The 22,876-nt window shown below is 38.3% G+C and overlaps 1 protein-coding gene and 1 pseudogene across 1 annotated transcript in view; one reads left to right on the top strand and one right to left on the bottom strand.

Moving 5' to 3' along the window:
- The window catches only part of IL23R (interleukin 23 receptor), a 55,409-nt gene that overhangs the window by 30,509 nt on the left and 2,024 nt on the right, over positions 1-22,876 (bottom strand). Inside the window, exons 2-4 of the mRNA XM_045801368.2 lie at positions 21,879-22,175; positions 16,668-16,791; positions 3,310-3,470 (exon numbers count right to left, since the gene is read on the bottom strand). Coding sequence (XP_045657324.2) covers positions 3,310-3,470; positions 16,668-16,791; positions 21,879-22,175 — 582 coding nt within the window. The remainder of the gene's footprint in view (positions 1-3,309; positions 3,471-16,667; positions 16,792-21,878; positions 22,176-22,876) is intronic.
- Positions 8,553-8,930, top strand: LOC123795408 (large ribosomal subunit protein eL42-like; annotated as a pseudogene).

Below are 22,876 nucleotides of genomic sequence, written 5' to 3'. Positions count from 1 at the left end.
ATGTTTCCCAAGGCTCTGAGACCACTTGGGACCATTTAAGCACCCTCAGACTAAATTACCCACCCACTGTTCTCTCTCATCTCTGAGTCTGGCCTGCCATTGGTAGAGTAGCACAAGCATTCCTGAGACCCTTCTGCAGAAAGAAATACTCCAGGGAGGAAGCAAAAGTCTGTTTAGTCCTATGAGAAATGCAGATGGAACAGTAAGTCACGTTTAAGATAAAGTCTTAGCACAGGCAGGTCAATGCAATAGAAAGCTAAGCTTTTAGGTTTGCATGACCTCATAGTTTTCAAATAAACATGCTATATAATAAATACTTGACTATGTACTTTGTTAAATGACTCAAATGTTGAATGTTTGCTCTCATTGCTTAGGTTTCAAACGTTCCCATCATTTCTTAGGTTTTAAAAAACTGTCAAATCCATTGTAGATGCCATGTGTTTAGGTTTCATTTGTACTGAAATGAAGAACCAGATTTGCAGTCGTTTGATATCTTCCCAACAACATATATTTACCTATGTGAGAGTTGGCGTTCAGGATGGCAGCTGGAAGACCCTGCACTTTCTTCATATATATATATATATATATATATATATATATATATATATATATATATATATATATATATATATAAAAGATTTTATTTATTTATTTGACAGAGATAGGGACAGCCAGTGAGAGAGGGAACACAAGCAGGGGGAGTGGGAGAGGAAGAAGCAGGCTCCCAGCGGAGGAGCCTGACGTGGGGCTCAATCCCAGAACTCCGGGATCATGCCCTGAGCCGAAGCAGACGCTTAACTACTGAGCCACCCAGGCGTCCCGACCCTGCACTTTCTGCACTGGCATTTATTTCTCTGCAGGAGAAGCTGAAGCATCCCTCTCATGGTCGCTTCCGGACAGTGTTACTGTGCTATTAGCTTGGGCCTGCCTTTCAGCACAGCTTCCCTAGCTTAATTAAAGCCCAATCCTATAGCTGTTGTGTGAAACTTGTTCTCAGGAGAGTCCTCTGTCCCCAGTTTCACAGAATAGTTCGTTTATCTAACTTGCAGTGTCTCATCCTTCAGAGTGTCACAAACGAGTACAGCTCATCCATCAATTATCTGGTGGCTTTGTTGGGTGGAGCGTACTACACAGTCAAGCTATGTTTTTCTACCTGAATTTCTAAGAGTCTGTTTTGAGATTTAGGGGAAAAAAAAAAGGAGGTGAAATACCAACTCAAACATGAGGCTCCTTGGTTCACAGTATGAGAAGTCGGATTTGGAGGTGGTGGCCAGAGAAGATTTTCCCTCTGTGGGAGTTGAGGTGGTGATTAACCTTCTTTGCAAGTCAGCAAGTCTGCAGGGAAATCTGGCTCTCCTCCTTACTAGCTGTGGGACCTTGAGCAAATTATTTTATCTCTTTATCTGTAAAATGGGCACAGTAATATCATGTATGATTGTTTCCAGAATTAAGTGTGATTTGCGTGTTAATTGTCTGGAACACTGTAAGTGTTTAATAAATGGATGTGATGATGTTAGATCATAAGATCACAATGATAATAATAGCAGTAATACTAGTACAAATAATTTAGTTCTAAAAAATGATATTGCCAAAATTATATAGGACACGGTAGCCTTTAAACATCATTAATCCACTGGGGCAACCTGTTTTAAGAAAAGGGCATTTTATGGCATCCTACCTCAAACTGTAAATTTACAAACACATGTGCACCACGGTCAAGAGAACTATACGTGGTGGAATACGTCATCACAGTCAGTCGTGTTTGTTTTCAAATCCAATATTCAGAGCATAAGGACAGACTTTTAGACCAATCCTGTTAGCTGGAATAGTTGAGTTTGGTTGAGGCAGAAGTTGAGAGGTTGAGGTATTAGTTCCAATAAAAGACCCAGTGGTCCCCAAAGGATACCCATATTGTACCGCAAAAGAAGATGTCCCATCCCCTAGATCACTAAGCAGCAGGGAAGTTGTCAGACACATAGCATGCTTTTAAGTGAAGACTGAGGTTAGAAGATGAAGCTATTGGAATTAGAGCTCCCTAGCTCCACAGTCTCAAATTTTTTTATACCATCTAGCCTCGGTTCCCTCAAATGGAAATTACAGTCTCTTCTAGAAAACAGGGTTGTTGTGGGGGTGAAATGAAGTAATTTATGTAAAAGCAGTTAAAACTGAAGAAAGTGCTCCATAACTGTGAGCTTAACTGAAATCATCCTTAATAATACAAACAGAAATAATTGGTACTAGGATGTCCAAATAGAGAGTGATTCACTTGGTGCTCTTTGGCTGGATTTGGCTTTAGGACTAGGATGTAGCTGTAAAAGGCTCAGGGGCAATTACCTTTTGGAATTTATCTTAAGGAAAAAGAAAAGAGGGGCACCTGGGTGGCTCAGTTGGTTGAGCATTTGCCTTTGGCTCATGTCATGATTTCAGGGTCCTGGGATGGAGCTGCGTTGGGCTCCCTGCTCAGTGGGGAGTCTGCTTCTCCCTCACTCCCTGCCCCTCCCCCCATGCTAGCATGCACTGTCTCTCTCCCTCTCTCATATAAATAAATAAAATCTTAAAAAAAAAAAAAGGAAAAAGAAAGCAACTACTATGAAAAAATTTATCCAAAAGGTTGTTCATGGCAGTATAGTTTATAATGGTGAAAATTTGAAAACAGCCTAAATCTCCAACAATAAGGAACTAAAGATGTTCATTAAAAATAATATTGTAGATTAAATCAATAGAAGTATTTATTCTATATTATAAATTTTAGAAGGCAAGGCCTAAAATATCTGAACCAAAACATGTTAACATTTGTAAAATCTGGCTGGTAAAAACAGATATGTCTATATAATTCACCATTTTTTATGTTTTTTGTAAAACTTTAAAAAAAACGCATAACTTCCAAAATAATATATACAGTACAATTCTTTAGTGTGCTGTACTTCTCATAACACAAGACTCATCACAGTTTATTATAAACCTTGTTTCTTTCCATCTTCCCTGGTATATTGCAAGATATTTAGGGCAGCATATACCTTGCTTATCTTACTCTCCCTAGCTGTTAGAACAATGCTTGAACAGGAAAAGTTCTCAATAAATAAAACCACATGCACCCATGTAGAAGTAAGACTGGAAGAATATACAACAAAATGGTAGCAGTACTTATCTTTGAGTGTCTTGGGCTGGTCGATTATGGGTGATTCTTGTTTCCTATGTCATGACCTGCAGGAACTTCAGGGGAACTCCTTTCAGATCTAGACTTCATTTGACTAGATCAGCACAAATGAGTTATTTAGTTGTAAAGACATACTAATACTCATTCTTTACCTATATCATCCAGATTAATTTGCAGTTGTTTTGAGTTCTCCATGCCCAATGCATTTGCCGCTTGGACCCACACCAAATATTTCTTGCCACTTTGCAATGAATCAGTGGAGATGTTAATATAACTTGAAGAAAGATATTGTTGCTCTTCTTCTGTCTCTAAACTTAAAAAAAAAAAGGATTATGATGACTAGTTATGTTTGGTTTGAATGAGTTATTCCTCAGTTTTTTGATGCTACTTTTTTAGCCTTCTTTCAGAATACAAAATTGATTTCATTTTGAAAATCTTTAAAAATAAATTCAAGACTATTCAGGGCCACACTGTGATTTCATGGGCCCTAAATCCTTTTGCCTTTATGGACTCATTCTTCCATCAAGAAAAAAATAGTATATATGTGTGTGGGTGTGTGTATGTTTGTATAGATACATATATATGTTCATATAGATTATGTTTTACAACTGTTGATATAAAAGCAAATACATTAATATTACATCTTAAAACATTTTCTTTGACTTAATGGTTTATTTTTTCTTCTGATTTTATTTTTATTTTATTTTTTTGAGATTTTATCTATTTATTTCACAAGGGTTGGGGGAGAGCAAGCATAAGCGGGGGAGCGGCAGGCAGAGAGAGAAGCAGGCTCCCCGCTGAGCAAGGAGCAAGATGTAGGGCTCAATCCCAGGACCCTGGGATCACGACCTGAGCCGAAGGCAGCCGCTTACCAACTGAGCCACCCAGGTGTCCCTTTTCTTCTGATTTTAAATGAAATTAAGCATTTCCATGGACCCCTGAAAGTATCATAAGCCCTGGGCACTGTGCCCACTCTGCCTACTGGATAAGGTAACTCTAGACAGAGCTTGAAATAAATGAGTACCCTCTGGGAAGAGTACTGCATAGGAGCTCAGTACAAGGGCTTTGAGTCAGACCTTTCTACCAGGTGTAGAGTGAGGGGTAAGAAGGGCTCAGAGGATCAGGATAGGGTGAGAGATCTGGATGGGGTAGAGAAAGACCAAACTTCCAGGGGAAAAAAAACAAAAACAAAAAACAAACAACAATAACAAAAAAGCCCCACCATGTTTTAAAACAAATAAATGAAGTAGCATGCTATTTTCAAGAAAGTTCAACAAGTTCATTCTCTGGAGCATGAATGGGTAAGAAGTAACTCCAAGTAGAGCAGACAAGATGGAAAAGACTTCCTGTGGACTTTGGAACAAGAACTGACAGGATCTGGCAGCTGATTAGGTAAGGGAAAAGGAAGTCCTTTGCTGCCAAAGAGGATGGAAAAGATAGAGGGGGGAAGCACAGTTTGGAGTGACAGAGCTACTAAATTATCACTTCAAATTATGTTTATCCAAGTTTTTATTTTTTTTTAATTTTTTTAATTTTTTATTTTTTATTTTTATTTGACAGAGAGAGACAGCCAGTGAGAGAGGGAACACAAGCAGGGGGAGTGGGAGAGGAAGAAGCAAGCTTCCAGCGGAGGAGCCTGATGTGGGGCTCCATCCGAGAACGCCGGGATCACGCCCTGAGCTAAAGGCAGACGCTTAACGACTGAGCCACCCAGGCGCCCCTATCCAAGTTTTTATAATTGAATGAGCGAGGATCTCTAATCCGCCAATTTAACTTAGTGAAATTTCAAATGTTACTTGTTAAGGCTAAAATTTTAAATTTTACTCATTTCCGTTAGCTTTGGTTAGCAAGTTTGAGCCTCTCGGTTATATCTGTTAAAAATTTCTGGGACACCTGGCTGGCTCAGTCGATAGAGCATGCGACTCTTGATCTGAGGGTCTCGAGTTGGAGCCCCATGTTGGGTGGAAAGATTACTTAATCAATCAGTCTTAAAAGTTTCTACTCCACAGTATTTTTAGGGGGTAGAGGTTGGTGGTAGCGGTGAGGGGAATATTGGGAAATGTTTCTTCCCTCCTTTTCTGGTTTCTGTGAGGAGAAACTGTCCTCAAACCTCCCCTGTTCTGTCTTGTTCTTCCCTCCCTCATTCTTCTTGAAGGTGGGCATGATTCTGTTTACAAAGAACTGGACTGTGCACCTCAGTCCCTTCCTCTCTCCTGTTTTCCCTTGGGAGTCAGAAGACCACAGAAATTACCTTTTCTGGTCTTTTCCAATAAGCTATAAGATTTAGAGGAGTTGGCCCCTGAGTGGGGATGTGCAGCTGCCTAATACTGGCTGTGGTTGAGGGCAAGGGCAGTAAATCTGTTTATTCTGGGAAGATCAGTATTAGAAAATGTACTGTTGCCAAATACCAAAGCCATGCTCTCCATTAACAAGCTTTATCAGTAATAAATACTATAAAATATTTTAAATTTTTAATTATTTAAATATATGTTTTAAAATATTTAAACATAACCATTTTTATGTTTCTATTTTCACCTATTGGCTTGTAATTTCTCTCAGTTGGTTTAGAATGCATGAGGAAAATCTGCAGAGATAAATACTGAGCCACCTCAGACTCTTACACACCATTATCTATAGACAGATCCATTCATAACATGAAAGTGGTTTTCACTAGACTTCTCGAAGTTTGTATTTCTCGAACCCTTTGAACTACCAACTCTTTTTATTTCCTTTTTTTAAGCTTCTCAGTCAGATTTTGTGCATCCCTGGTAACTACATCCAAATTACCATTTCCACTTGTTCTTTAAGCTTTTTGTTGTGATTTCTGCCTTCACTTTTCCCATGAAACTACTCTTCTAAAATGGTGTCTTTTCCAAGGTGAAGTCCTTTGAATCCTCTTGTAGCATCTGACCCGCTTGATAACTTGCAAGTCTTAACTTTCCTTGGCTACCCAGACCCTGTCTTCTGGGTGAGAAAGCCTACATCTTTTTCTCATACCAGCTTAGTGACGTCTTTCCTCCTTCAACCCTCCACTTGGGTTGCCCTCCTTACTCCTCTAACCCCACCACAGTGAGGGTCAGGTCAGCTCTTGGTGCTTGCCTTTTCTCTCAGCTCACTCACCTTCCTGGTTTCAATCACAACAATGGACAAAACATTCCAAACATACCGCTACTGAGTATCTGCACTCTCACTGGGAGTTGCACTTGAATATCTGCCCGAGACCAGAACTGTAGCATATTTACAAATGAATTGTCTTTGCATGCCCATCAGCACTTCTTGCGCATTTCTCCATTGTTGTCAACATCATGCTGCCTTTCTGATGTCCTCAGTTTGCTATTTTTAACAACTTTTTCTCCATCACTTAAGAACCAACCAAAGAAGGTGAAGCATTTCTTGAACTATTATTTTCTTATCTTTTGTCCATGTTTCGATAGCTGTGGCCATGGTCTAAGCCTTAGCTCTGTGTTATCTGTTTGGTATATTACTTGTAGATTCCTACATTAATTGTATTACATTGTGAAACCTAACAATATAGACCTACTAATTTGGAGGGAAATAACCCTGGAATTTGAACAAAGATGGAAAGACAAGTACCCTATATTCTTATATTTAACAAACAGTAATGCTTCACAAATCTGTATGTCTTCTTTGGTTCCTGGTCACATTCATTTTCTCTGTACTGTCCCTAGTGTAGTATTTGTGCTGCTGAGGCAAACACTCTTGGTTTCTTTATCTAGTACCATCAACTTTTTTCTGTCCTGGGGGACTGACTTGATAGGATTTGTGGGGAAGGAAGAGTTTAAAAATCACCATCATTTCATCTCTGCAGCTGCACTTCAGGTCTTATTACTACTACGGGTCTATTCAACAACTCCCCAAATTTCTCCAGCCCCACAATATCCCAGCCAGGAGTATAACTTGCCAGCCACTATGATGTGTTAGAATCCAGAGTGGTGTGCTTTCTGAGACACAGAACTCCAGGGAAGAAAAGAGGAACCAGCCTTACTCTACCAAGCAATAAATGCATTTATGAATCAAAATACTACAGAAATTATATATCTGTATTTTAAACTTGTCGCCACCACCAGAGCAGGATAATCTCAGCAGGCAACCAAAGAATCTCTCTAAGGCTGACAGGGATACCTTGATAGCGGTGAGGGGTCTACATGGAATGCAGGTGGCAGCAACTACTCTAGTTCAGCTCAGGTTTTTAACCCTCAGCGCGTATTTTCCGGTGCTGCCTCTTTCCTCTCAGTCACAGGGAGATCGCTGTGAACACCAGGAGAGGACAAGGACATGTCATAGTGATGAAAAGCAGAGGACTTGGGTTTTAGGAAAAAAAACCTAGGTTCAAATCCCAGCTCTGCCACTCGATAAAATGTGCGACTTGGAGCCAGTTACTTAACCTGTGTACTTCAGTTTACTCATCTGTACAACAGAAAGAATAACATCGTTGTGATCATGAGTAAATAAGAAAAGTGAGTGAGATAAGGAAGCATGGAGCAGGTGGCTTCACACACTATAAAGGGCTTATTAAACACGCAATTATTATTATGAATTAAAAGGTATTTATGACAAGACTTTTACACATTCTAAAGAATACAAATGAAACCTTAAAAGTTTCTATATTTCAACAAGTAAAATTTCTTTTATGCTACTTGTGTCTGAAATCAAATCATTCCATTAAATTCAGGTGTTTGCCTAGTTCCCTTATATTTCGTTTGAAATAAGACGGAATATAAATAAATTACAGAGAGGTTGTTTTAAGGTATGCTAACCTCATGCTCAATAAGATTTCAAATGTGAAAATAAGAAAATGGCAAATATGGGTAAGTAGCAAGTAGGGCATCTCTGAGTATTTTCCAGTTAGAGAAAACCACATGCATGTCCTTAATCGGTTTGTGGCTAATGCTTTTATCTTTTACAATGAAACCACAGTCAAAATGGAAATATATTCTTAAACCAACATTGGCCATAGTTATTAAGTAATTTAATTCTGCTTTCAAAGTCTAACTTCATAGTAGCACCTAGGTCACAAGCATTGTTTCAGATGAAGAACCAGTAATAATGAATGAGTGATTATAATTTGGGGGCTATTTTTACATAAAACTGTGTATTAAAAAGTTTTCAAATTTCTTTTTTTTTATTTCTGGTTTCGGGGTGCTTATTAATACATAATGGATTATTTGTTGAAGGGTGTCAGCATGATTTATATGTCTCTGAAATTTCCCATGCACCTCGCCCTAGTTGTATTTAATAGATTTTTAATAAACACTGCTAATTTATGGTGATAATGGTGAATAGTGCTTTCCATTTATTTAGCCACTCGTTCAACAAATATTTATTTAACATCCACTATGGTCCAAGCACTCCTTTAAACACTGGGAATACAACAATGGACAAAACAGATTTAAGTCATGCTCTTTCTTTCCAAGCCCATAGCGCTCTCGCAAACATAGTGAACGTTCCTAAAACTCACTGGACTTTCTGCAAGAAGTGTGGCAAGCATCAATCCCACAAAGTGACACAGTACAAGAAAGGCAAAGATTCTCTTTATGCACACAGAAAGCAGCATTATGACAGGAAATAGAGTGGCTATGATGGGCAGACTAAGTCAATTTTCTGGAAAAAGGCTAACTACAAAGAAATTGTGCTGAGCCTTGACTATGTTGAGCCCAACTGCAGATCTAAGAGAATGCTAGCTCTTAAGAGACGCAAGCATTTTGAACTTGGAGGACATAAGAAGAGAAAGGGTCAATTGATCCAGTTCTAAGCTTCAATTTTTGTTATATTATGAAGACAATAAAATCTTGAGGTTATGTTTACTTCATTTGGTTGCAGTTGGTCTTTTAAGACGGAAATAAACTAGTACCATCAATAAAATTCCCCTTGTGAGGCAGTTTATGCTTGAAAAACAAAACAAAACAGATAAAGTCCCAACCTTCATGGAGCACACATTCTGGTGGAAACAAATAAATATATAACATGCCATGTGGTGATTAATGTTTAGAAGAAAAATAAAGCAAAAAGGGGTTAGGAAGGGCTAGAAGTAGAAGTGGGGATTTTTTTTTTTTTTTTTTTAAGGAAGATGAAATGAGAAAGGCCTGTCTAAGAAGGTGACTTTCCTCCACTCTGGAAAAACAGCATTCTAGAGATATGCAAAGACCCTGAGGCAGAATCTTGCTTGTCCTGTTCAAAGAACAGCAAAGACATCAGTGATGTTTGGTATAGGTGAGGCCGATAGAAAGGCATTAAAGATGCGATCAGAGAATCTGGAGGAGGGAGAGATTTTGAAGTTACTACAAGGTCATACAGAGCCATTGAAGGACTCTGGCTTTGATCTGTGAGTGAAATGGGAGGTTTTGAGCAGAGGAATGACATGATCTGAGGCGCATGTGAAAAGAATTACTCTGGCTACTTGTATATAATAATAACTGTAGGAGGGCAAAAGTGGAGGCTAGGGCACCACTTAGGAAGTTAGGGCACCAGTTAAGAAGTTTTTTTACTAACCCAGATGAGAGATGCTATGGTTTGTCTCAGGACTGCAAAGTGGGTAGTGAGAAGAGGTCAAATACAATAGGTTTTGCTGATTAATTTTGTTAACAGCATGTTATGCAGGAATCTAAGAGGACTCCAGTGATGTTGACCTAAATAATATGAAGATGGAGTTGCCGTTTACTGATAGGGGAATGCAGTGTGGGTAAAGGAAACAGGGTGTTTGGTTTTGAACATGTTAGCTGTGAGATATCTTTTGGATGTCTAAGAGAGAGTGCTGAATAAGATGTTAATATCTAACATGATAGCTGTGGAAAGGGGGCTGCCTAGACTTGAGGTAGATAAATTAGGAAGTTTTACACTATAAATTTGCGTCATGTCTTTTAGGTAATGAGTATAGATAGAGATAAAAGGAGATCCTAGGAATAAAGGTATGGGGACCTATTGCTTTACTGGAAATGAAGAGGCATCAGTGAGGATCTGAGGAAAAAGCATCCAGTAAGGAAGGAGGAGAATCAAAAGGGAGGGGTGTCCTCCCAGCCAAAAGAAGGAAGTGAAAAGCTTAATTAAATGCTCCTGAAAAGGAATATAAGGACTGCAAAGAAACCCGTGGGTTTGCTAATGGGGAAGTTGTCAGTGACATTGATAAGACCTGTCTCAGTGCACAGCAAAAATTTGACTAAATGGGATTAAAGAAAAGATGAGAGAGGAAGTAAGAGACTGAAGGTACAGACAACTCTGAGTTTTGCCATAGGAGCAGAGAAATAGGGTAGTGGAGAGAGGAAGGACCAAGGGATTCTGCATTTTTCAAGAGGGCAGATGCTGCAGCTTGTTTGAAAGCTGATGGGAATGATCCAGTAAAGATAGAAAAGATGATTGATCATGCAGAAAAAAGAGAGGAAAATTGTTGGAGCAATATCATTCAGGAGACAGGAGGAGTAAGATCTAGCACATGAAGTGGGGAGTTAGCCTCAGGGCAACTGTAGTTATTCACAGTAGTAGAAAGGAAGACCAAATATATGGGTACAGATGTCAGTGCTTCAGTAGATGGGGGAGGCTTATGGTATTTCTCATTGCACCTATTTTCTCAGGGAAATTAGAAAACAGACCATCAATAGAGAATGAGGAGGGAGAAAAGACATTGGAGACCAGAAATGAGAGAAAAAGTAAGAAGTAATTATTGGCTTAGTGAAGGAATGACTTGGCCAGTGATAGGTAGCAGGATACTGGGTGGCTTTCTGGGCCCCATTGCGATTAATGGTCATGAATATAAAGTCCCATCAGTCAGTAAGTTTGTGTTTGTCTCCAGCCAGAATTAGCTTTCTTAGTACAGGTGCAGAATCAGTGAGGAAATGGATTTAAAAATATGAACTGCTTATTAAGTCCTAGAAGAATTACTGAAATATAACATCACAGCCTTAAAAATATTTGAAATCATGTCTAAGAACTCTTTCTGGCTATTAGGAATATGCATATGGAGGAGGAGAAGAAATGGCAAAAACAAGCAGGCCTTATGAATTGACAGAATAGGCAATTGGCCCTAGGGGGTCTAAAATGATATCTCACCTAAAAATAATTGTCCTACTGGTCTTTCATAGTGCCTGAAAATTCCATCATTGGTGTTATTCTGAAAAGTTTATGACCTTGTCATCACAGAGGTGGTGCTTACCTACAAAAAAATCTCTAGAGTTTAATGTAGTAACAAGAAGGCACAAAATGCTAAATAAATATTTGCTAAATTGGCTTGAATGGAATAGAATGAAGGGCCATCATGCATTCATTTTTATTCAACAAGTGTTTATTGAGTAGAAGACACTGCAACAGACATTGCAAGAGTTTCCAAGGTAAAGAAAGAACATATTTACATGAAGCTGTTGAGGGCAATAGACAATAGCAGGTAGATGTTTATTAGCAGAATTTCTTCTTCTTTGGTTTCTCCTAGCATCACTTATTGATATATATAGCAAAATACAGAGGGGTAGAGGAGGGTATGTGAATGGCCATGCAGCTCTGCTGGTGGGATCACCACAAAGATACTAGGGGGAAAGGAAGCTCTTGAAGCAACACAGATAGAATTCCTCTATTTCACAACTTCAACCCAACACCAGAAGGGAAGCCCTGATGACCCATAGGCTGCAACAGAGGGAATGCATTTCTGCCCCTAGTGGAACAAGTGGGTGGACTGAGGTAAAACACCTTTCCTATATTTCACTGGAAAACAGAACCGCATGGGTTGGAAGTGAAACCTTGCAAATGCTGATCTCTCTACCTGTCTGCCAAAGTGGAAAATACCCTAAGAACCAAGGATCTAGAATACCCTTTTTAAACTACCCCAACCACAAACTTTTCCCTGGGGGGAAAGACTTTTTTGATAGTTAGAAAAATTAACTTTCTTTTCTCTAATTTTTTCAACTCATTGGTGTGTTTTTAATTAATTGTAAGATGAACAGATGTTTATTCCCTTTTCCAATTTGTGCTTATAGGAGCTCATTCTTTGAATTTGTTGCAGGAGAATATTCATTTTTATGCTAATCCTTCACATCTTTTAGGTCCTTTTAAAAATATGACAAAATTCCATTAATCTGGACTTAATTCAGAATATGGGTTAGGTTTGTCTGAGTTTGACTGTTATTTAGATTTCAGAAAATATGGTGAAAATTTTTCTAATAGGATTTCAGAAAATATGGTGAAAATTTTTCCAATAGGTAAGACTTTGTATTATTATTATTTAACTAGACTGAAGGGAGAATGCAGGAAATGTCTATTTCTACTTATCAGAATAATCACTCAATAAATATTAATTGAGCAATTACAATGCACCAGGCACCATTCTAGGCTCAAGTGGTACAGCAGTGAACGAAACAAAAATTCTTGCCCATATTGAGTTTACATTCCTAGTCTAAATGAATGAGTTTACTATTGACATACACACAACAGCTAAAAAATTAGTCTTTCTTATTTTTTCCCAGGAAAGTCTTACTTTCAGAGTGCATTTAAACATCTCTTTCTAGATATTCATCTGCTTAAAATTACTGTTACTTGAAAATAATGTACGTAAAATTATTGTTTATAATATCCTGCAAATGGTCATTATTTAATGGCCTTATGTTAATCTCCTCACCCAAATCAGTCAGGTTTTGATGTAAGAACAAATCAAACAAGCCTAGGATGTTGGCCCTGAGTGTTGCCATAATACTCTGCCTTTTTGTTGCTGTTTTTAAGCGTTTCCGATTTGCGAGTCATTTTTTATAGTTCGTGTTCTTATAAACTTTGGAACACCCAGTATGGTTATCCTCATTTCACAGAAAGCTACGGCTTGGCAAAGCTAAATAACTTTTCCAAGAACACACAGCTAGAAATTATGGCAGCTACTGTTAGATGACAGTGCTAGATTCTATCAACAATGCCCTTCTCCTAGCTTCCCATCAGATAGAGGAGACATGTAACCCAGTTCTGGCCAATGAAGTGCCAGTGGAAGTCCGTGGGGGGACGTTCTTTTTCCTTCACCGCTTTTCCTGTCTGGGACTCAAATGAGAAGCCTACAGGTGCAGCTTCTGAGGATTTAGGCCAACACACTGAAGCTCGTAGAGGAGAAAGGTAGAAAAAGCCTTTGGGATATCAGTGAGTAATGATGCCAGCTCTGTAATTCCTACCACTATGGCTTCTGATATAAGTAAAGCCCCATGTGTTTAAGTCACTGCACTTAGGTTTTCTGATATTTGCATCATAAAAGATACCTAACTGATAAATCTCAGAACTGAAATCAAAAGTAAAACTTGACACACACACCCCCCCCCCCGCCTGTTCTTTCCAATGGATAGTTCTGAAAGCATGCTCTTTTAATAAATGTATTCTTAATACTTTCAAGGTGACTTTTTGAGTACTGAGAACAATCTCAATACTTGTAACTACTACAGGTATTTCTCACTTTATAAGCTAGATGTGTTTCTCAAAAAAGCCATGTGTAAGTGATTTAAATATATGTAACTGAATGCATTAATGGATTTTAAGAAAAATCTATAATAAATAGTCAAAATATTTGGAGGACATTTTTTTATGATACTAAATAGGAAATTAGGTGACGGTTGGCAAGTTTTTGTTCAACAAATATATCTTCTCAAATTGTGGCATGCTTGTTCCAAATTTATAATGCAATTTTATTGTCAGGAACCTGAGAAGGCAAGTAAGTGGGACCTGAAAGAATTAACTCATACCCACTAGGTTGGCAATAACCAGTAAGATAATAATAAGTATTGGCAAGAATGTGGAGAAGTTGGAATCTTCATATACTCCTAGTGGGAATGTAAAATAGTGCATTGTTTTAGAAAACAGTATGGCAGTTCCTCAAAAGGCTAAACAGAATTAACATATGACCCAGCAATTCTATTCCTAAGTATATGCCCAAGAGAAATGAAAACCTGTGTCTACCGAAAATCTTGTACGTGAATATCTCAGAAGCATTACTCATAATAGCCATGAAGTGGAAACAGCCCAAATGTCCATCAGCTAACGAATGGATAAAGTAAATGTGATATATTCATGCATTATTTGGCCATAAAAAGGGATGCAGTACTTATACATGCTAGACCATGAATGAACCTTGAAATCTCCGTGCTAAGTAAAGAGCCAGTCACAAAAGACCACGTATTGTATGACTCTTTTTATATGAAGTGTCCAGAGTAGGCAAATCCCCAGAGGATGCCTCAGGATGGGAAAGTTGAGGGAAATGGGGTGACTACCAATGGATACAGTTTACTTTTGGCATAAGAAAATGTTCTAAAATTGTGGTGATGGTTGCACAACTCTGTGAATATACTAAAATCATTGAATGCTATACTTTAAATAAAGTGAATTGTATAGTATGTGAATTATACTCTATAAAGCTGTTATATTAAAAAGAAGAAAAATAACCAACCAACAAAGAGCAGTTGGGCCCAGGCGGTAGTAAGAGTCCCAGGAGATAGCAAAAATCCTCAAGGCACTATGCTTTCTCTGTCAATCAGGCACTATCTAGCTTTTCTGTGAGATTGCACTGTGGGGGTTGCTCCCATACTGCCTTCATTTTAATTCCTAAAGTTGACCTTACAAGGAGACTCTTAAGTTTTCTTATCCTCTTTTCATCTGGAAAGGACTACTTTACCCTAGAGACAAAAGGTAAGTGGTTAAGTCTCAGACCTGTGTTAGAACCCTGGCTCCCTTACCATCTTAGCTAAGTGACTTTGGAGAGGTAATATGAGTAGTGTTAAGACGGGGACAGTAATAATAGTTACTTCACAAGGTAGAGCTGAGGATTGAAGATGTAGTGCACCTGACAACATGACCTATGCCTAATTTCCATGTTTCCATCATCTCTTTGATACCTGACCTTGCCTCTGTCTAACCCCTGCTTAGAATGAAAGGTGTGAGCGCCTTGCCCGTGGCATGTAGCTGGTAACTGCAGGCTTAGCAATGTATTCATAAAATCTGCCCAGTTTCTACACAGAATTTCTTGAATGAAGAGGTGTTACTTTTTATGTTTCACTTAATCACAGTTATTCTGAGTACATCATAGGTGGAGAGAGAGAGAGAGAGAGAGAGAGATTGGAAGATTATTCTCTTTTACTATAACTACTAAACCACGTCAGCAGAAGGTAACGAGATTGGGAAGAAGGCAGTCAGGCCATTTCAAATCCCACCTCTCCCTCTCTGTAGCTGTGTGGCCCTGATGTATCACCTAACCCCACCGAGCATCAGTCACCTTGTCTACAAAAATCAGAAAAATAATCCTATGTACCTCACAAGGCTGTATAAGGGATTAAATGAAGTAGCACATATAAAGTTTTGGCCAAATGCTTGGCAAATAGTAAGGGCCCCATAAATGCTTTTTAAAAAATAAGTAGTTTGGGGATTTTTTTGAGAGTTACAAACAGAAAAATGCATACTTCAATTACACCATTGAAGGCATTCTTTAAAAAAAAAATAAACTAAACAAAATGAGAAACATGGATGGATGACCAACTTAGCCCAATTTGCCCATACCTTTTTTTTTAATTAGTGGTTTTATTTCCAACTTTTAACAATAACAGAGGATTCCAAAACAGACTAATATACTTGAATATAGTCTAAGCGTAACAAAGAAAGAATTCAGCTATGTACATTGGAGGGAAGGGGATTTTTTTATCAACCTTTTCCTATTTTGCCATTTCTGAACAAGCATACATGTTTTCCCAATTTAATTTACTACAAAGTAGTACAACTTTTATGATCAACCATTTATCTGTAAGCATAAAACTTAAGAGATTTGGGCTGGCTGGACATCTTGGCTCCTGAAGTCTGGTTATTGTTAAGAATGTAACAAAAGAGTATTTCCTGAAAGCTCTCCTGGACTCCACGTAGAAAATTATCACTTTCGCTCAGTTATTACTTTCAGTTTTAAAACTGAAAGTCCTGGGTCCTGGGAACTTCCGTAGTCTCAGACAAACCAGAAAAGATGGTCAGCCTGTACAGACACCAAATTTAAGATTTGGAGATCATTATTAATAACTAATGGCTTCCATGAATTTAGTGCTAATGGTGGACCTGGCGCTGTGCTACATGCTTGAAAAGCCAAATTCCACTGATGATTAGAATAAACCTGTGTATTAGGTTCTATTCTTATACCCGTTTTAAAGATCAAAGAAAAGCAATTTGGAGAGGTTGACCAAATTGCCTAAACACTAGTAAGAGGATAGAGCTGGGATGAAAGCAAAGGTCTTTTTAAAACTATTCCGTGCTGTATTGCCATTAGGTCCCTGCCCCCCGTTATATACTAATGAATTAAAGGACAGAATGTTTATAGAACGCATTGTCTCAGAGAATGAAAATATGAATGGCCCAAAAAGGGTTGGGGTAGCTTCACTGATGATAATTAGGGAGTTGGGGGTAATCAGTGTATGTTTACTGTTTAAGACTCATTTTTTGGGAGATCCTTGCTGGAGGCAGAACACTGGCTGGACTGGAGTGCAATTGCTCATGTTAAACTGTTGCAGGAACCTACCTCTTCACGTACACCACATACTTTGTGTCTATGTAGGTGGGCTTCCCGGAGTTCCAGGTACAAGTCATGTTGCCTGAATATTCATAAATGACACAGGTTACCTTGTCAGGAACGTCTGGTGGATCTGCAACCAAAATGTATCACTTAGGAGCCACCCTAGAAACATAAACTTCTTTATAAAGTAGTTAGTTGATAAACTTTCCATTTTATTTAGGAAAACATCCCAATCAGCACTCAGTACCTCCCTCATTCAATCCCTACCACCTCACCTAACAACCTACTTTGCCATCAAGCAATACTACTCTCCTTCGTAATACTTTGCTATATTCTCCACTCCTTTGGGGATACTAATGTGATCGAGTTTCTCCCATCCAAAAAAAAAAAAAAATCACTCCTTAAATCCTCTCTCTTCATCTACCGCTGTATCTCCTTTTCTTAACAGCTAAACTAAGGGTCCTATATTATATTGGTCTTTTACTTCAGCTCCCATTCGCTCTTGGACCCCAGACAATCAAGATTCAGACCCACAATTCCATCAAAACCACTGTTGCTATGGTCATTAGTGACTTTCTAATCAACAAATTCCGAGATATCTGTGCAGTCACCATTGAGTATGACTTCTGCAGCATATGTAAGTAAACTGTAATACACTCCTAAAATATATCCCAAAACAAAGATGTAGACAATAATTTAAGTATCTAGCCTCTGGAAAGTACTAGAAATATGTTTAATTAAGGAAATTCTGGCCATATGATAAAGTGAAAAATGCAGGTTGCAAAACAGTGTAATATAGAGATCTCATTTGAGAGGGAGACAGAGAGAGGGTTTGGGAAGGAGGAGAGAGAAGGAGAAAGGGAAAGAGAGAGAGAAACTAAAACTTGAAAGACATATTTCAAAGTAATTAAAGAGGGATTGTTAGTAGTGAGATTGTGGAATTATAGAAATGATGGGTATTTCCTTTCTGCTGGTCTAAATTTTTAAAAACCTTCTCTTGTATCCAATTTGATTTTACAATTAAAAAACAATTTCAAGCAGTAAGAACATACGAAAGTACTTTGAAACATTTTGGTTACAATGGGGAGAAACTGGACTCCAAATAAGTGAAAAGAAATATTTAAGTTTTATTTGAGTCTTAAAGGAGGTAGGTCTGGAAACATAAACTTGAGTCATTTTGAATATTGATTGAGTTGTGATCCCTCACTGATTACGGTGATTTGTGCTAAAGTTATTTTTCCCCTCTGGTTTTAGATAGAGTGCCATTGATTTGGCCATCATAAAAGACAATGGTCAATCTTTTAGGCTATGTTATTCCAGAGCATTCTATATAGAATGAATATTCAGGGTTATAAATGCCTCATGGTTAATTAACTTTGCAAAAGATCAAACATTATATACACACATGCAAATAAGTGCAATATTTGTTAACGTGAAGTATGTAAAGATGGTAATATGAGTACAGTTGTGAGAATAAGACCGGGTTGTTGCTAATCTCATTGCCAGTTTATCCAACATCAAGGATGAAAACCCGCTGTACAGCCAGGTATCAGAGAGTACCCTGAAACATACAAGGATGAGGTTTATGTGTTTGCTTTTTCCTACCAATCCCATCCCTCCCCTGTTATTGGAGCATTTACTAATCACTGGCCAGATTTCTTGCTAATTCAGAGCCTAGCCAAGGATCATTTTCTACTGAGAGTTTCTTGAAGGTAGAGTCCCTCTTTTTGAATTTCTAGCATTTAAAATATTTTTGGTGCGTGGCAACCACTCAGGAAAGTTTATCTCATAATTTGATTGGCTTGCATAATAAAATGATAATGAGGAGAATTTAAAACGCACAGAGGCGTTATGCTTCTGGCAAAGATCACTGCAATTCATTTCCCAAGGAGAGCTCAGGCCAGCCTAATTGTGCCAGGAATTATACTAGATCGCAACGTTAAAGACAAATATTCAGGGGCTTTTGTTGGATAAAAAGTCTGCTTTCCTCACTATAAGTAGAGGTCAAAGATGGTCAAAATTTAAGTCAAATATATTTAAGCTTTTGAATAAATGATTAAGTGGAAACAGACTGTTCCATGTAGGGTTTACTTTAATTTGGTATTTTTAAATGAATAAAGACATCATGTAGTATTTTTATCTCATGATTGGTGTGGAACTGATAAAATAAACTTCCCATAATATGTGTACATTTAACCACAGATGAGATTCTAGGAAGTGTTTAAAAGGATGACTAAAAATGGAAATTGTGATAATAATAGTTCATATTTCACAAATTACATATTAAAGTACAGAAGCTTTTAAACATATTTGGATTTCTCTTCAGGGAAAGCACTGACTCATTTATTTTCTCTCTCTTTTATGATTTGTTTCCAGTCTTAAAAAAAATACACATAATCATTTGATTCAAAACAGTGGTGATAAGTTAACATAGTAAAACTCACAGGACAAATACCGTGTGATCAAAGGAACCCAGTGAAAGCAGTCTGATTTCTAGAGTACCACAAAAACCCTCAAAAACCTTTTTTTGACCTACTTAAATAGGAAGCTTTGTTTGCTAAGAATGCAGAGACCAAGAACATGGGGTTCTTGGGTCCAAGAGTTAGAGTCAATTCTTACCTGGCAGTTACAATTTCACACTCATAACCAGAGCCCTCTGTAAGAAGTTAAATAACAAGGTAAATAAATGGAAAGAGTGGTGTTCTTTCTAAGCAGCCAGCAGCAGAGAATCTAAATTCTTCTATGATATTGTCCCAGGAGGGGAGCAAAGGCTGTTCTCTGACCCTGAACATGGCCTGGGGGTTGCGTTTGGGAATAGAGGCCCTCAGCCAGCACTGGAAGAGCTATTGGGGGTAATTTGTCGCTCAAATTGCAACCCAAGGAAGGAGGCATACTTCTTTTGCCTCCTTTCTTCCTCTGGCTTAAATTAAAAGCTGACCTTTCCCCATAACTGTGAAAATTGCTTATTTGCCCTCCAAAGAAATTGTGTCTTCTCTCAACACCCCACCTCCACCCGCAAAGGATAAATAGTAAAATATTTAAGCATTGTTATTTATGTTTCCTGAGGATGTGGACAAGCTAAGGCGTCCTCATACATCAGATTAAGATATCTGCCTGTGCCTTCAGTTCCCATAATTTAGGGCAAGTTTAGTATGCTATTATCAATTTAAGGCATGAGTTGGCCAACTTTGTTCTTTGACCCCAAAACTTACTCCTCTCCTTCCTCAATTCACCTCTACCACCTCCAGTAGCTCTTCTTTGTTTTGAAAATCATGCAAGATCAGGTTCCCAGAATTAAGTACAATGGCCTTATTTAGAACAAGGAAGCCTCTGGCTTCTCAGGTGTCCACTCTAGGGGCAAGTGGTGACCACCAGGTGGTCTTGCTCTTGCTAGTTAAGGTCTAGAGATGAGGAAGAATAAGAACTCATATTTGATTGTCAAAAGTATGAATGAAGGGAGCATGACAAAGATCCCAAAGCCCTCTGTCTTTCTTCACTGAAATTGGATCCAGATGCTCTAGGGAATGAATCTCTGGGTTAAAACCGTGCTGAATTTATTGACCTATTTCTCGTAATACCAGAACCAAGAATTAAGTATATAATTATACAAGTGAGCTCATATTACTATGATAGCTTACAAATCTTCAGAATACTATAAATACAAATTGAATTTGGCAGGTATTTTAAAGATGAAAGTGATTTTTCTTTTTCTTTTTTTCAATATTTTATTTATTTTAGAAAGGGAGAGAAAGCCTGTGCACAAGCGAGCAGGTGGAGGGGCAGAAGGAGAGGCAGAGGGAGAAGCAGATTCCCCTCTGAGCAGGGAGCCCTATGTGGGGCTTGATCCCAGCACCTTGAGATCATGACCTGAGCCAAAGGCAGCCGCTTAACCAACTGAGACCCCCAGGCAACCCCTAATTTTTTTCTTAATACTTACAGTAACAAAAAATGATTCACATTTGGGACAGTGGGATTAGGAGCAGGGAATTATGTCAGAATCTCCTCATGTTTTATCAAAAGCATGCAATTTTAAGGGTTTGGGCACACTGGTGTCGTACTTTAAAGTGTGTAATATATTTTCAAATAGTTTATTAAAATTTGGTGCTTACTATAGCTGGTATAACTGGCTTCATTTCACAGACATGGAATCAAGGCTCGGACAGGTTAACAGCCAGTAAGAAGTATAGCAGGAACACAAAGCTAGTTTTGCAATTATTTTTTCTCCCTAAATCTTAGCCTCAAAATTTCTGGATGAGATCCACTTCAAGGTGGATGATATTAGTTTGGAAAGGAAATAAATAAAAAACATAAATGCAGAGCAGATGAAAAGAACAACACTTAAAATCTGAGGACCCTGCTCCTCATGTGTGCTGTTTGGGCAGGCTGGTGTTAAAATTTTGTGTGTGTGTTTTTTTAAAGATTTTATTTATTTATTTGACAGAGAGAAAGATAGCCAGCAAGAGAGGGAACACAGGCAGGGGGAGTGGGAGAGGAAGAAGCAGGCTCCCAGAGAAGGAGCCCAATGTGGGGCTCGATCCCAGGACCCTAGGATCATGCCCTGAGCTGAAGGCAGACGCTTAATGACTGAGCCACCCAGGCGCCCCTAAACTTTTGTTTTTTGAGTGCATCGGCAACATTAAAAAATTTGTGGAGTTTACATTGAAAATCTATATTTCTGTCTTCTTTTAAAGAGTCAAAAAATTTAGGAATATGGGATCTCATAAATGATAGAGCTGGGCAGTGGCTGTCCCCAGTAGATCATCTATGTGCTTTCCTCTCTGCACAGATCCTACCAGCCTCCTTGATTCATAGTTTACCAACCTGGCCCCTGGAAGCATTTAGGTTTGCAATTCCTATATTAAACTAATACAAGAAGTAAATTATATTAATTTGTCTATTTTTAGAAAATGTTTTATTTTTTAATTTTTTAAAAGATTTTAGTTATTTACTTATTTGACAGAAAGAGAGAGAGAACACAAACAGGCAGAGTGGCAAGCAGAGGAAGACGGAAAAGCAGGCCCCCCCACTGAGCAGGGAACCTAACCTCCCCGTTGAACAGGGTACCCTACTCAGGGCTGGATCCCAGGACCCTGGGATCATGACCTGAGCTGAAGGCAAACGCCCAACCGACTGAGCCACCTAGGCGCCCTGACAAGATTTTAGACTAGCTTGCTAGATTAGCTTTCATTTGAATTTTGAATGCATCCCAACACTTACATCCAGCAGAAATGTCTTTTCCACATATCAGTGTCTCTTGAAAATATCCAGGACATTCAGCAGTGCAGTACATAGAAGCATGTGGCTCCAGAAAGTTGTTATACCAAAGCCGAGCTGTCGTTTTGTTAATTCTTGTGACTTGAAATCTTTCTTTGATGCCATTTTTATAAAAATAAAGTTTCCTTGGTTGGCAGTTCTTAATTGCTGCTTGACAGTATATAGAGATATTCATACCCATCTTAAAAATTGTGGCTGGTTCTACCCAGATGTGGCCAGAGCAGTTTATATTTGTAATTCCTGGAAACAAATAGATAAAATTTTAAAAATTCCATGTAAAACATTAAGACAAGAGATTCAAAAGAATATGCTGTTGCATTTAAATTTTCTTTTCTATTAACTAAATGATTTTCATTGGAAAAAAGTTTTAGGACTAACTATCTTTTAACTGATTAGTTTATTATAATGTGCTTTTACTGTACGTCTGTTGATGCTCAGCAACATGGGACAAAACTAGAGTCAGCCTTTAGCTACTCTAAGAGGAAATATAATTAGCTCTCCTATTTTAAAGTAGAGAACTGAGGCATTATGAGGCTATGCCATTTTTCAAAGGTAAGGTTAGAAATAACACTTGGCACTGCAGAATCCAAACCCCATTCTCTAGCTACTCAATCAGTAGTTCATTGTTCTGTAGATAATGGCTACTTTTATCAGAAAATTATGAGTTTAGGGGCTCCTGGGTGGCTCAGTTGGTTGTGTCTGCCTTCAGCAGGTCATGATCTCAGGGTCCTGGGATCGAGTCCCGCATCAGGCTCCCTGCTCAGTGAGGAGCCTGCTTCTCTCTCTCCCTCTGCCCTTCACCCTGCTTGTGCTCTCTCCCTCTCTCAAATAAATGAAATCTTTAAAAAAAAAAGAAAATTATGAGTTTAATGAATAAAATCATACTAATGACAAAAATTTATTGCTTGATAACCACTTAAAATTCGTCATTAAGTTAATAA

Source organism: Ursus americanus, chromosome 12, assembly GCF_024610735.1.
Source record: "Ursus americanus isolate L20-20 chromosome 12, mUrsAme1.1.p, whole genome shotgun sequence".
Lineage (NCBI taxonomy): Eukaryota > Metazoa > Chordata > Mammalia > Carnivora > Ursidae > Ursus > Ursus americanus.
The sequence above is the reverse complement of the archived record's forward strand: the minus strand, read 5'-3'. Positions and strand labels throughout refer to the sequence as shown.